General features: G+C 38.4%; 1 protein-coding gene across 1 annotated transcript in view; it reads right to left on the reverse strand.

Moving 5' to 3' along the window:
• NCKAP1 (NCK associated protein 1) overlaps window positions 1-16,248 on the reverse strand; it is a 52,986-nt gene that overhangs the window by 19,943 nt on the left and 16,795 nt on the right. Inside the window, exons 3-17 of the mRNA XM_065751279.1 lie at window positions 14,061-14,153; window positions 13,853-13,909; window positions 12,477-12,619; window positions 12,306-12,396; window positions 10,232-10,369; window positions 9,525-9,573; window positions 8,923-9,079; window positions 8,288-8,344; window positions 7,694-7,790; window positions 7,370-7,476; window positions 6,004-6,136; window positions 4,156-4,237; window positions 3,671-3,729; window positions 2,763-2,908; window positions 688-820 (exon numbers count right to left, since the gene is read on the reverse strand). Of these exons, the coding sequence (XP_065607351.1) occupies window positions 688-820; window positions 2,763-2,908; window positions 3,671-3,729; window positions 4,156-4,237; window positions 6,004-6,136; window positions 7,370-7,476; window positions 7,694-7,790; window positions 8,288-8,344; window positions 8,923-9,079; window positions 9,525-9,573; window positions 10,232-10,369; window positions 12,306-12,396; window positions 12,477-12,619; window positions 13,853-13,909; window positions 14,061-14,153 (1,542 nt within the window). The remainder of the gene's footprint in view (window positions 1-687; window positions 821-2,762; window positions 2,909-3,670; window positions 3,730-4,155; window positions 4,238-6,003; window positions 6,137-7,369; window positions 7,477-7,693; window positions 7,791-8,287; window positions 8,345-8,922; window positions 9,080-9,524; window positions 9,574-10,231; window positions 10,370-12,305; window positions 12,397-12,476; window positions 12,620-13,852; window positions 13,910-14,060; window positions 14,154-16,248) is intronic.

The raw sequence follows: 16,248 nt of genomic DNA on the forward strand, positions 1-16,248 counted from the left end.
TTCAGAATGAAAAGAGACGAGCAACTACACAAGACTGGCCATACTAACCCCTGGGGCAATTCTAAAGTCTATAGGCATAGAGAATATACTAAAGGACCTATTCCATTATACACAAAGACATTCCTCAGCATGAAACCTGCTTTAACAAAGGATCAATTTTTTCTTGAAGCAGCACTCCACATTTTCCACTTCTGTTTCTAACCAAAAAGAAAATATTGCAAAGTGAATGCTTAAATTATACCGTATATTACGAAGTACTACAGTTTTAAAGCCTTACTAAGGAAAACAGAACAACAAGCCATGAATAATTCTCAACTTGCTATTTCACTTCTCTAACAAGGATTTCATAAACCATGAAAGAAAAACTGCTGCTTAAAAGTTTCAGCAGGCATACAGCATGTAACAGCACCTAAACTCAAATGACCCAAAGCAGTCATTTCAGCTTCATAACTTAGCTTCATCTCACTTTAATGCAAAGATAATCGTACCTCAGAAAACAATACTGAGCTCAGTAAACAAAGGCTAGCACAGTAAAGCATTCACTTGAACTTGCTTTTATTTTAAACCACTCTCCTTCCTGTAATCCTATACTGCTCCAACGAACACCTTGCAGTACTGAGCACTGGTGCTTTCCACTTAGAGCAAGAGCTGACGATATCTAAGACAACATACTGAAAAAGCAATTACCTCTTCTGGGCAAAGCTCGTGGGTGCAGCTCATAAAATGAGTACAAAGCAGTGGGAATGCGATGGAGTATCTTGACTGAGAGGGAAGCTCCAAGCACTGCTGAAACATCTTCTCGAAAGCACGACTATAAAAACTGATCAGAAACAGACAATTTAATGGAATACGTGCACAACTCTGCTGCAAATGGAGTCTACTCACACAGATCAAATATGCTGTTAATGGTACGTAAGTTTAACATAGCTGATATCAAAACGTGCACCACGTTTTGAAAGAAGTTAACTCCTAACACACTTAGTTGACAAAGTATTACATCATTTTTATTCTGATAATTGACACATGCAAAAGCTACGAATCCTTGCAGATCCACAGAATGTGTTGCAGAAGACAGATGACCCCAGAATGGTTAAGTAACTGTTGGAAGAATCTGACATCTGCACAAATACCTTTATCGAACTAATTCTGGCAGAACACAAAGCAGATGTTTATTCCATAGTTGCTTCTTTTTAAGTAATCATCAGACAAAAAAATCTTAAAACATGCATTAAAAGAAGTACACGAGTCCCCCTTTTATGCCAACAAGGCAATTATAGGAAGGCTGGACTTTCACCATTAAATCTAGACCCAATAAGGCTGTGTTTTCTCCACATGAAACTGAAAGAAGCTAAAATACCACTGAAAAACCTTCTCAGAGAACAGTATTTTCATACTGGGACTTGCAGTAATTTATTTCAAATACTGCTTATTTACCTGCAGGTACTGCCAACAATTACTCGAGCTCAAACAGTCAGAGAAAGATTCCCATCAGTCTGCTTTCTGATCCTGTTCTCACAGATCTTTATTCAAGAGCAAGATATTATTCATTTACTTTTCCCAAAGCAACATAATGCTGGCCAACTTAGAACAAATAAAAAATACGAGTAAAAGCAAACTACAGAAAAGGATTCTATGAGTGGCAATGCAAGACTAGCTCTTCCTGTTTGGGAGGAGGGGAAGAAAGAGAAGGCAATCAACTGTTTTTCTTTTCAGAGCAGCTCTATGGATCGACTACACCTAAACTAAAAGCAGCTTAATTTCTTATAAACATCACAATTGCCAAGGGCTGTACAGAACTTCATCTGGGGACCAGAGCTGCACGGACATAAGAGAAGTCACCGTTGGAAGAGAGCTGCCATTTGAGTTTATTAGAGTGACTGAGACACTGACACGCTTGAAGCTCTCAATGAGCCGTAGTTATCAATGAATGGAGAAAAAAACGCTTTACATGAGAAAAGGTTATATATGCACTGATAGCAGAACTATCAGCTTTATTGACCAGTAGCTACAAAAGCAGATTTAAGACAGAGGTAGCCTCCCCAGATGACAGAAGATTGCATGCAAAAGCATAAGATCTGTCAGCAACTAAGAGAAATCAGTTTAAGCAATAATTGGCCATACATTATTACATCAACAGGTGAAAGAAGTCATTGCAATAATCAAGCCTGACCCACCTGCATGATTAAAGCTGTCTGATCTCCCTGTATTGATTTAAATTCAAAGCAACACACCTTCTGAGAAGTGTTTTATTTTGAATTTAGAACTGTTGCAAGGTAACCTTCAGAAATACTTCCAACAGTCAGCTAATTCAAACATCATAATGCCATTCGTGGGGGTACAGCTTACTCACACAAAGATATGTGTACTTGTAAATTCAAGAGTTCTGTTACACATCAGGTCATTTAAAGGACACTATTTATGACAAATAGAAATTACAGTGAGGATTCATACAATTCTGGCTATCTGATATTCAGCATGTATAATTCTCCCTCAAAGCTCATTGGCCACACTACATACACAAACAATCCCAAGGAGCATTCTGTTCTTTTAAATAAAAGGCATAGAAACTGCATAAAGGTTAGTACAAAAGGGAGTACAAATAAACACCAACCACCTCAGAGAAAAATAATGGTTAGCCAGAAATCCATTTACTTCTCCCACTAAATTATCTTCCTATAAATCTTATTAATTAATCAGTTAAACTTACAAGAACAAGCCAAGCAATAATTAACAAAAAACACATGCTCACGTTAGTGACTTACCAAAATATAGAAAGATCTGAGGTTTCAACCAACATCTCCACCAAAGAATCTACCATTTTTGTGTGGAAAATGATTGTGTTCATCATTTTTCCTAGCTCTCTGTGGTCCGCCAGTCCAAGAGAAGCTTTGGAGACACTGGTGTAGGCCTGGAAAGAAATGAGAAAAAAAAATTAACCTACTGCTCCTTTCTTGCAAATTCCTTTGCTGTTGCCCAATACAAAGGTGAAGCACTGATTATGCTACGTGTGCAACTCTTGCTTTTCCAGGACTTGGCATAGACCATGTTATCCTTCCACTATAGTTTAAGGAAAGCAAGCTGCCGTTCAACGAAGTCACCAAATGTCTTGACAGCAAGGCACACAAACTAAGGAAGGAAAGCACTGACAAAACACGCATGCACACTGCTGGAGTCAGGTTTAGAGAACCTGCCCCTACACTTCTTAATATAAAAGTTGCAGTACACAAGAAGAAGAAAGCCTAGTAATACTGAGAAATCATTTGTTGTCTAAGTAGCTCTCCCCTGTCAGCTCAAGACAGTGTAACCTCAGCATACAGAAGTGAGTGCACCAAACATGATTTTCTTGCTGAGCAGTCTCCACCTTCCCTCAGCTGGGCACACTGAATCACACTCTGCACAGCACACAGCCACCAACAAGCTGCTCATCCTCAACACATTCCATTCCCTAACTGTTATAAATCCTCCAAAGGATTACTTGCAAAAAGAATGTGATGTAAAGGTAAAAACAAAGCTGCATCAAAACACAGCAAATTATCTTCTGTATTTGTTTGATTTTAAACAGGGAAGAGCATCCTTAAGTCTGTTGTCTATTGCAGTATCAGTAAGAGAAATAACATCGAAATCAAAACATGCTTTAAGTTAAATGTCATGCAGATATACAAAGTCTTACCTGCAATCTAAACCAATCTAATCTCATTCCTCTGAAGTCAAATACCTCTCCATCTTCAACTGAAGAAAAAATGAAGGAAAAATACAGAGCGTAAAAACTTGATGGAAATAACTACAGCAATTCAGAAACACTAAAGAGATAAACTAAAGAGATTAAAAAAAAATCACGTGGGTACCAAAACTCTTGCTTTTACCTAGCAATTGCAATCCAGCACAACCATACTAACAGGAACTGAAATATTTAAAGGAGAACATGCGTAACACCCTCTCTAAATTAAAAGAAGCTACTGTTCTTCAGAAGCCTTATCTGTACAGATCTGCCCAGGAAAAGCAATGAGGAACAAGTAGCAGATACCATAAAGGAAAAGAAACAAGGACATCGGTTGAGTTCATGCCAGTTACCCACTACCACTGACTGCACAGAACAAAAAGAGGAACGTTTCATTCAGCTTCCATTTTCCCCCACGCCCATAGGAATACGCTTACCTTGCTTCACACTTAGTGAAGTCATAGTGTTTACAAAAGAGGACATGATGATCGATTCATCCTCTGGGCACACTGAGAGATTCTGAAATAATTATTGTTACTATTATTATTTCAAACCTCATTTACAAAAGAAAGTCAAAATTTATGACAAATTATCTGTAATCTGAAAACGTTTTATATAGGTTGCAAAAGGTAGCTTAATCAATGGAGTACTTTGAACAGTGAGAATTAACAAGTTGTGTTTTTCATTAGTTAATGAAAACACCTCCAAAAGGTTTCTTCCAAACCAACTTAGCCACAAAACAGAAAAATCTGTCAGCAAACGTGCCCACATGTTTTCAGGCTGTTGTCATTTATGAAATGGACACAGACTCAAAGAGATACCAAACCTTTTTCAGACATCTACTGACAGCTGAGGTGTCCCACCACCCTTCACTTCAGTTTGATCTTAAGGATTATTTTACGTATCAAACATTTGTGACATTTATGGTGCATTTAGAAACCTTTTGCTGTGTCTAAGAATTCATCACTCAGGAAATGGTGACAAATCTAGAAGATATTTCATTCTGTCACCAACAGACCTACTAACATACACAGTTACAGGTAAAAAAAATCCCATAAACACAGCTTTGGTATTAAGAGTAATCTCAAGGATTCAGGTACATTTAATAGATTAAACAACAGTAATCTAAGCTGATACTGACACAGTTTCAATAGTCTGATTAAATAAACAGCAGAGGAGATAAGTTCCACCTTCTGGTCAGTGATGTACTACTTGAATTGTGGAAGTGACTTCAGAAAACAGCAAAAAAGCTTAATATTCAACAGAAGCCTCTCCCATTTGAGCAGCTCCTGCATTCACTAAATTTGGGCTCCACCTCGTGGTCATTCAGATATCTAATCAAAGCAGTTCAGAAATGCTAACAGTTATTTGTTTGCCTCGACAAGAAAAAGAGCTTTGCCAGGGCAGGGCTAAGTGATACTACATCAACTACTAGGCAACTCCAATGCTCCCCAGCATGCATTCACTAGCAGTAATGAGGAAGGTACCAAAAGAGACCACAATCCAACAGTCCCTAGTGACATCCTCAACTACTGCTACTTCAGTTGTCCATTTTCTCCTGGGAGCAAACATAAATGCAAACTGGTAAATGTTTACTGGAATGAAACAGCACTGATCTCAAAGACTTAAAGTATTGCTTCAATACACTGATGCTGAACAAGAGAAAGCACCAATTTATAGAGCACACTACAAAAGGATGCCAAGGGATTCTTGTTTCTCTCTTGTTCACTTGCCATCATTTGTTGACATAGGCCATATTTTCTCCAATCCCTTCAGAAAGCAGAAGCAGCAAACATTAAGGGTGTCACTTAGGCAGCACTGCTGCTCTCAAAAGACTTCAAAGAAGAAACATTGTACATAAAAGAAACACAGGAGCAAGATCAGCTTGACACTGTTGCAAGCACTATTATTTTCTTCCCCTCTCAAAAGCGCAGAGCAACACTCTATCTTGCCTCAGAATAAAGCAAAGAAAACATTGCTGAAAACATTAAGAGGAACCTGAGACCTCCAGGAGTGGCCTTCCAAGAAATTCCTTCCCATCTCTAGAGTTCAGTATGAAAATAAATTATAGTTTGCTCGTTGAAGAGGAAGGAAACATGACGGTCTCTAAATAGAACGGTGCTTAACAGCATCTCAGTATTCATACAGCAAACAAAAGCACGATTCTAAATCCCAGAATTCAGCAGTAAGCTCAATAACTTGGCCTTATGCATTTATCAAAATCCACAAAAGCAAAATATGTTTTGGACAAAAAACCCGAGACCCAAACCATGCCCTTGCCATACCTGAACAAGCTCATTTAAGACCACTGCATCAAAGCCAGAGAGATACTGTACGTAGTATCTCTGCATCACAGGTCCGTATTTTCGCACGTGCGCTCTGAGCTCCTCCATGTAGAATATTAGCTCAGCTATGTGCCTATTCCAAAGGACAAGGGAAAGCATACAAAGTGTGAAAAAAATTAATGATTTTTCAGTGCAAGCTTCCTCCTAAACCTTGCTTTTAGAAATATTATTTACAGGTAAATTTTGTATTAAAATATTACCTCACATTATATAGTGCTTTCGAAATTAATCTCTATAAGGTAAAATCCACTCACTTGGAAATAAATTCACAGCACTCCCCTCACAGTAATCCCAAAGGTTTCTGTAACTTCCCATTTCTTCCTGAAGCCCTTTTGTAACGGTCAATTTAAAAAGAAAAAAGTGCTTAAGAGGTTACATCTGAAAAACAGGACTGTAATAACTGCCTATCTCAACTCAGAAGATCTTGGTTCTAAAAACCCATGACTTGACAAGATGTTACCATGTCCTCCTCTGCTAGAAACTCCGCACAGAGGATACTGCACATCATTCCTTGTGTAGACATGAATAAACTAAAAATAGTTAACAAGGTGCAATTTTCTATGAGTAACACTAATCATGTTCTAACACCTGCAACCCTTAGCTAAAACTGAAAGCTTGAAAAGCTGTCCCTTATCGGGCTGATAGCTTCTTGGATTAAGCCCAATACTACGTGAGAAACAATCAGGCTTGACAAACTTCTCCAATGTGCATTTTCTGCCGATAGACCTGCTTTGTTCACGTTTACCTACTTAAACAAAACCAACAACACAGCCTTGAGAAGCCCAGAACACATGGAATGAGAACTGCAGTTGAGTTTTAAATCCAGGTTATGGCACATGACATGAAAATGAGATACGGTAACAGTGAGTTATGTCTGTAAATCAAAGTAACTGTAACAACAGCTGACCACTCAAAGTACAGTCCCAGCGTAACACCTGGGAAACTGTGATAAAAGCCACCTTTATTGTTGTTCAAAAGGGCTACCCAAAAAGATTCCTGCAAACATTTTAGAAAGCGATCTTACTTATCTGCAGTGCCACTGCCCCTAGCACACAGCTCAGTGAAGAAACAACAAGGTTTTCCTGTTTCAGGTCTAGAAATACCCTGGTGATTGTCACGTGTCAAGTGGATATGCTTTCAGATTTTACTCCCAAGATGGAACTGCTGGCACAAACTCATCCTGAAAACAATGCATGGACAACCAGCTCTCTTCTGTCAACTCACACTCATAACTTATCTTAACCTCATTTCTCATTTTTACCTTCTGCAAATATTACAGCTATCATGTTAATAATTATTAACGTACTTATCTATGAAATCATCTGCACTCTTCTTCGGCATATTATCCGCGTGACGAAGAAGCCAAATAATTTCATCACGAGCAAAGGATAATGCCATAAATACAAAAAGTGCCTGAAAAAGAAAAATTACTCGTAAGGTTTATACAACACTTGGACATCTTGTGCACACAGAGAGACAACAAGTCACTAAAACCGAAGAATCTTAAATAAAAACTAAGCAGGTTTTACCTCAGAAAATGGAAAGTTTTGTACTCCCTCAAATGACCCAAAAGACACTATCACCAACTGACAAACTACAACACAAGACGAAATGTAAAGCCAGTAGTTACCTTGGGGCCCAGCAGGCCCGGCTGATCAGACAGGACAGTAGCCAGTTCTTTGAGTGCAGAGCGTAAAAACTTGCGTCTCTCTCTATGCATTGAACCACTGCATCAAAAGACCAAATCAAAGTATCATCCAACATGCAAATCAGACACTTGACTCATCTCAGACATTTAAGGCCCAGCCCCCATCACATAAACTTCAGAATTTCAAAGGACATGATTCATTTGAAATTAGCATCTCTACCATCCACGCTGCATGTTCCTGAAGTAAAATTTCAAAGTCCTCTGCCCCAGTCTATGATTTGCATTCAACTCCACTAAAACAATTCAGTTCACATTCACATTAAGTAACTAGACAAAAAGAAACTAGAGAATACATACATTAAAAGCTCTGAAAATCTGACAAATAATCTAAGACCTGAGTAGTTAAATTGCTAATGGCATACTATTAAGCAAATCTAAGAAAGCCAATGTATGGCCTCCCTTGAAAACAGACAATTAAGTTGAGATTCAACAAGTCACGCTTATACAGTCTTGGTAACTTCCCCAAGAAGGAAAATCAACACCAATATCCCTCAGAAAATTCTTTAAGACACTTACGCATGCGAAACAGCCGCTTCCTTACACTCTCTGATGTCATTAATACGCTTGTTGTAACTGTAAGTAACAGAAAAACCCAAGATGGTCAGAAAGAACCAGCAGAACATACAAGGACTACAACTTGCAAGGAGCTACAACTCCAGAGCAAGCAGGGTACAGCACAAAGCTCAGGAAAGACTTCTTTTCACATCCACATCTAAATCCTAAACCCAGATACTCAAGCCAAAAATACTCTAATGAAGTGCTCCTGCTGTTCTCTGGTACAGTACTCCACTTGTGCCTGAGTTTTTGCACGATGTACTGCAGAATTAGTGACAAATGCCTGTGACTTTTCAAACACACTGCATTCACAACATCGCTTCCCTACATTTGTGGGCACTAATTTTAAACGCGTGCCATTTCAGAAACCACGAGAAATTTTCACAACTGAGAATAAAACAGAACAAATAAAAAAATCCATAACAGTTATGCAACAGGCTCTCGGGAGTTACACATTAAAGAAGCAGTCAGAATACTTTTGTTTGTATTGATCACCTGCAAGCAGAGCTCAAATGAAGTAGAATCGATACTTACAAACTAGTTTTTAGAGAAATAACACTTTCAATACAAGAAAGAAAATGAGAACAAAAACTTACCCTCGTATGTTTACAAATAAGTCTTCAGCAGCTTTGTGAATATGGAATACCTCATCTCTAAACAGAGCCAAGCAGGAGCTGCTTTGAAGTGCAAGTTTCCAAAGGTTCAAAGCTGTCGCATCACTATTTAGGACTCCATGGCACAAAATAAATCCAACTTCAAAAGTTCACATCAAGGCACACCACAAACAGGATGCACAAAGACAGTAAGAGAACAGTGAGTTCATAGGTTTTTCTCTTAAAGTGGTCCATTAGTTTACTGAAACTCTTCAATGGAAGACATGCAGTTATATACACAAGAAAATACTACACTACTCACTAGAGGAATTCTTTCATTTTTTTAACTACCACTCAATAGTTTGACCACTACCTTCACATGAACTACTAAACCCTCCATTTTTTGTGAATGTCCAGAATAAATCCATGGCAATTTACATGCCAGCACAAGCTGAATTCTAGCTTCTCTACATATAAAATAAGATCCTACAATTAAACTTAATGAAGTTTCCAGAATCTTCTGTACAGAACAGAAACAGCCTTTTAGATGTTAATTCTCCTCTTCTTAAATACAACCATGAGCTATTCTAGAAGATTCTACTCACAAATAATCCATTTTTCCATTGCATCCAGAGAGAGGTATTCACATGGCATCTGTTGAAAAAGCAGTGATTTGCAGCAAACCATTTGTATACATGACATAACACAAGAAATACATTTTGGAAAAAGGGACAAAAAAAATCTTAAATGCTGATGAATCATGGAAGACTGCTTCTCATTACTAAACAAGTCACTGCTTTAGAAACTGGGAGATGGAATATTAAAGGAGCTTTCAATACATGCCAATACCTTCCAAAACATAAGTTTTGACAGCATTTAAGAACAAAGGCTTCTGATGTATACCAATCACAACCTGACAACTGCTTGGCTTTATTTCCCCCCAAAAAAGCATGACTACTCCTACCCCAACTGAGACAAAAATTGAGAACAGTAAATATTTCAAAGGATGCATCAGTTCTGACTTCCAGACCGTTGGCCCCAAGCCATCTGACAGTACACAGGATTCCCTCACTCTACACTGCAGCAGTAACATCACTTCACTTCACCCTCTGATTACTGAAGGTTAGAAATGAAGGCATAGATAAGGCAACAGAAGCATTTCCATGTACGAAGGGATGCAACTTTCCCAACTAACCTCTTTATCTCTCTGATTAAAAGCCTTGTAAAGGTTACCAAATAGAAAGCAAATCACCCCATGTTACTTCAGGCAAAACCTTAACTTGATTGTGTGAATCAAATTAAAAGGCCGTACTGTGTCAGACTGTGCAGGATTAAGCATTGTACTAGGTGCACTGATGAGGCTCAGCAGTTGTGCATTTCTCCACTGGTCAGCTGAGAGATTTCTTCGAGGATAGACCATCTGGAGTGAAATCAGAGCATCCGAAAGGGACTGAAAAAAAGAGACAAATGAAACTGGTCAGAAGCTATGGTAACGCGTCAGCAGAAGAGTCTTAATTCAAAAACAGACCAGAAATGAAAATTTATACCAACAACTACATAGTACAACTGAGTTGCAAAAACTTCCATAATTAATGCACCAGAGAAACTACATATTATTTTATTAGTGCTATTTTCTCAGGATTTTTACCAATAATCATTATTTTAATGAAACAGTTCTGAAATCTAACTTGATGTTAAAACCCTCTGTGCCTAGCTCACCTCACAGACAGATGACTATTCTAGGCTGAGGTGAAGGATGAAGCGAAGGTTTTTATTTCTGTCCATGTAAATGGAGTTAGAAAATCCTCCATTCAGAATTAGAAGACGTGAAAGAAAGCAGTAGAGGGATAATGAATCTGTGACAACTAAAAGCTTTTCACTATTTATTCGCTTCCTGTGTTATTCCCTTCCCTGCCACTTAATTTATTTTGTCCCTCCCTCTTTGCTAGGATGCTATTACTTGGAGCAGTTATTACAGGAGCATCTTTGTAACAGATGAAGAGCATACAAATAAGTCTGGTCCCACGTGCCTTTCCCTGGTCTTCTGCACGGGTATTGGTGCTTGCCTGAGCCCTCAGGGAGCCAGGACCTAAGCATTAACACAGCAGGGAAGGTCACTCAGGCAAAAAAAAAATCCAAAACAACAACCACAGAAGTTCTCAGCTGAAACTAACTTAAAGGGCTAAACAACCATCAGGGCTACTGCAAAGTTGCATGAAGATGGAAGAACAACTAAAACGTGTAGTTCTATGACAATTTAACTCAAGTATGTATTTGTGCTGTAGCTGCCTGAAGGGATCCTTGACCCCATTTTATACCACTAGCAGAGAATCAGGAGAACAGAAATCAGGCTGGCAAACAGCTTTAAAAACATTTCTAGGGAAAAGACTGGTCCATTATTAAACACAAATGCATAAACAAAGATGGTACAGAAAAGTGAAGCACCAAAAAGTGCACGAGAAACATTTAAGTGCAAATCAGATCATCAGCAATGCCTCTTAATGAGGCAGGAATTTAGGGAAGAAATAGGGAAACTAACAAAAGTGAGACTACTGATCATTTAGACAAATAAGTATTCAAAAACTATTTAGAGTACTACTTAAAGAAACAGTTGGACAACTTTCAACTTCTAGTGACTGCCCTCAAAAGACAAGGATACAACTAAAATCTTCACAGTACAGAAGTAAAGCACAACCAGTACCTAGATTTCAACATGAAGGTAAAAAAAAAACAACTTAAAAACTTCAGGCAATTATTTAGTACTCAACTTAAAATTTTGCAAAAGAAATCAAAGCTAGGTGTTAGGCAAACAATATGCCTACGTGTGAGAATACAAACTTAAAAAAAAAAAATTGAAGAGGCTAAAGGCTCATTTAACTCAGTTAAGTCAACTGAGCAAGGTGCAAAACAGCAGCTTCACACAGAAGAGATGTTATTAACGAGGCAGAGGTGATCAGCTGTCCCCCAGGATGCCAGAGTTAAGGAAACCCAAAGCTAAAACCCTCAATTTACAAAACAGCAAGAAGCATTCAACCAGGATGGGAAACCCGAAGAAAACTAGTTTCTTAGACATGTCTTTCACTTCAAGGGACAAACCAAAACAGAGCACAGAATCAGCTATACCCAGATAAACCACAACTGAATTTTAAGCAATTTGTACTCCCTGCTGAATAAGCTGGAACCCTACCAAAGCATCATAGCATCCCCACACTTCTACAGACTTCATTAACGGGATACCCATCTCCAGCCCCAACCATCCACTGTAATTAAGATCTCCTCTAAAATTTGTACTCAAGAGCCTCGACAAAAGCTCTTGCATATCTTCTTTTTGATCTCTGCTTCTCACAATTAAGGTTACTGCGTTCCTGTGAAAAATGGTTACATACTTTACTGTGAGGTACGAATTCCTCCATCATTTTCTTTAAAGGATTCTCATAATCCACAATCATCTGGCCAAGGCGTGGGTATTCTCTATCACTTGAAAAACAAAACATTAATTCATTCAGGTGTAATTAATACTTTTTAAAAACCCATTTCCTAACACAACAGCTTTCTACCTCGCGCCATGCGTCATCTCGTGAGCGTAGTTATACAATCCAATGATAGCCTTCCTCTCTTCAATTCGAGACAGCAGTATCATCAGTGTTGTGTAGGTTATAATCAAATCTAGGTAGTTCTTTGTCAAATCAAAGTTTACAGTCTAGAGGTAAAAAATAAAACAAATAACAATAAATTTCCTTCTAAAACTTTCTAAAACAAACATAAAACTTCTTCCTCTTACAGTCAGTCACTCATTTTTTACTTCTAAAATACAACTGTCTGGACCAGTGTTTCTCTCCTGCTTGTATTTAGACTTGGTATAATCTTAGTTTATTCACCCAAATCCCCAGAACAGTTTTTATTGTGAAAATAATCATACAAATACATCCTTTCAGGCTCAAGTGTCGCAGCTGGCAAACAAGAAAGCTTTTCTTGGATGCCACGAACAGTCAGCAAGCATCTAGATTCCAAACTATATTTTAATAAGATTCTTCTGTAAGAAGTCAGCAGAAAGCCCTCTAACCATAAGCCTCTATGACCATCACATAGGAAAGCCAATCAAAGTTAAGAAAAGAAAGAAAACTAACATGGTGGCACTACGAACAAGAGGAAACAAAGACAAAACCAAGATATGACTGATTTAATTGAAAAAGCTTTCAGATACTTTTGTTCTTCTGTTAGCCTAAGGAGTGATGACCCCACATAACCAACACATACTGATAGGACAGTGGTTATATTCCTGATTTTGAGCCTCATGCAACCTAGAGTATAAAGATTACAGTAAACCTCTAAGAGTGCAGATGCTATAAAACAAAAAATCCAGTCTGCCTTTGACTGTTAACTGCAGACGATATTTAGCCTGTTCCAAAAGGTGTAGGTTCTGATACCACACCTGTAACGCAATAATGGGATGGAATGTACCACAATAACAGTGGGATAGCGAAGTCTTTGGCTACAGCAAATAAGAACAAGCCAAATGCAGCAGAAGCAGACACAGAAATGAAGGAAACATGCTACTTACCTTCAGAAGACCTCAGGTACACAAGGAGCTTCCAGAAAGATCCCCTCACCTCCACTGCCAGCCCTTAAATGAGGTCTGGGAAGGGGTGGGTCCTGGCTCCAGCCCTTCTGGTCAATCAGATGGATTGCATGCACCTGAGCACCCCTAGGTTGGCCCTGCCTTCCCACCAGGTGCTCCATCTCTGCTCCAGCTACACCACCATTTATTAAATGTAGAGACAGGAACATTCCCACACATGTATCTCTCTTGCATTTTTAACTAGTGGTGTCGTGCTTCTTCGGATAGCATAAACAAATCTTTCTAATTCACGGTGCAGAACTTGGGTTAGAAACATTTTTAGCTAGCTTTTAACAGTTCAAACCAGAAACTTACAATATCAAAGAAGACTTGGCAAACATCAATAGTGTTCAGCAGCTCACAAACATGGTCCTTTGGAGAAAAAAAAGGAATAATACATTTCACTAAATCACTTTATTACGCTTAGTGACTGAGACAGTGCTGATCTACATAAAACAGAACTATAAATTCAACTCTCTTCATTTACAAATAAAAGACAGAAATATTACATGTTGTACTTTACCTTAAATTCCATAACATCAACAAACGTGAAGTAGTATAATGCCAGGTTCTTCAAAATCTCTGACTTTTCTTTCTGTAGCTGAGCAAGCTGTTGCTAAAAGAAAAACAGAAACACGTTCACTGCTCTGAGATCCTGAGGAGACAGCTGACAAATGCTACCTGTAAGGCGCAGATCAACCACCAGGTCATAAAAGAAAGTTTTATCACAGTTTTCTAAGACTGAAGCTCTGTGTGTATCTTAAACGCACACAAAGTTCTCAAAGCGGATCATTTAATAGCTGCTAACTATACTTTGGAGATAAAAATCAAATTAGTACACATTAGTACCAAAATCATATTGTTTAGCTCAACTAGAGATAAAAATGGATAGTTAGGAAAATAGTGTTATCATGTGCATTATTAGCAAAAAGCAGAAACAGTACGTGAGCACGAATCAGTATGACAAAAAAATAACGACATTACTTGAAGTGGGAGAAAAAAGAAGGTGGCAGGTTACAAATTCTACTACAGGAAAACATTATGCTTTTGAATTCTGAACTTACCAAAAAGAATATCCAGGCAAAGCCACGTTAAGCATGCAAAATAAAATGTAGATACAAACATAAAATACAGTAACGGTTCTTTGACCAGTTCCATATAACACAATAATACATTCAAACAAAAGCAACAAAATAAAGAAACACAAAAGAAGCAAAACACTAGCAGTAGACACTGGTGGATAAAATGGAAGAGGCAAACGTGAATACAAAGGCATAAAATAGTCCACATGAATCGATTCATTTTTTAAACAGACAAAGAAATCTCATTTCATTTCCATACTCTTCAAAATTTTCTCGAGTCTGACAGCTCCCTTAAAAGTTTAGAGCTGAGAACAGAAAAAGCAGCCGTTAGAATAAATGGGACGGCTGTTCAATAGTTAAATATCAGAGTCTCAAAGCACAAGGAACCAAATATTTAACTTCCAATCTTCAGTTACTAATTACTGTCTTGATAAGTGAATTAAAGCAGCCTCGTGACACTTAATGAAAAACTGCCCTCTAAACATCCAAGAGACAACTGATGACTGGTCAAGCTAAACCTGATCGTCTTCTGAGCAAGTGCAAACAATTGTTTAAAAAAAAAGATTCATTTTAAAATTTAACTTAAATTTAATAAACGGCTTTATTTACAAGATAGAATACAATGAAATATGTTGGTTTTGTAACAAGACCCGATTCTCACATGCACTCGGAAAGAAGCTATTCTCATTTCAATTTCTGCAGTACAAGACCCTTTTTCAAATGAGTCCTTAGAGCCCTGACCTGACCATCAGAGCCAATGAGGCTCTCCCAGGGCACACCTTACACTCCAGCTGCCCAACGCTCAGAGAACAGAGCATCATAACTACCATACACAGAAGTACATTCTGTGCTGCTCTGCCAGTCAGCAGCCATCACAGGATGGAAGCTCAGTGCCTAAGATGTTTGAGTTCAGCCTTCAGCCTGGATGTTTAAAATACTTATTGGAAATGAGCTGTATTTGAAATGCTAAGCCAAAGTAGGATTTATTTCTGTGTAACTGAAAAAAACAACCACCGTGAATGGGATGAATGAAGAGCCATTTCATGAATCTGTGACAGACAGGAGAGGAAAAAAGGACATCATCACAATGCACGCGTGCCTTTATGTCTCCTCCCTACCGTAATCCCAACCTGGGCTAAGCAAGGGGCAATGCTAAGGTGAGATTGTCACGGATATAGGGTACTGTATGCAATACCTACATCTGAATCTGCACTTCGTGCTTCGAGGCCACAGAGTGGGGAGGCACAGCAAACAGGAGATGGTGCTGGAAACTCTGCTTTCCAGAAATTCCAGGAAGTTGTTAATTAAGTAAAAATATATAGAGAAGCATTACTTGCACCCTTCCACATGTTAAGGCATCACTGCTGTATATCGTTAACTGTGAGGGCTGCTCTGAAAGTAGAGCCTCCTGCTTTACTCTGTCCAGTAGTGTTATTGTCTCTGGAAAAAAATAGGAGACTTTACTTTCAGATCAACCTACTTTCCTTCATATCTTCCCAGAAATATTTAAGGGCCACTAAAGCACCCTTAGAGCATCAAGATCATCATGACTTGAACTCTGAGGCTTAACTAGGTAGGAATGACATTTTCATGGTATATTGTTTCACTAAGACTTCCATCTAGCCAACT

Source organism: Cyrtonyx montezumae, unplaced genomic scaffold (assembly GCF_038088225.1).
Source record: "Cyrtonyx montezumae isolate F1298 unplaced genomic scaffold, pur_monq_1.0 scaffold_7, whole genome shotgun sequence".
Classification (NCBI taxonomy): Eukaryota; Metazoa; Chordata; class Aves; order Galliformes; family Odontophoridae; genus Cyrtonyx; species Cyrtonyx montezumae.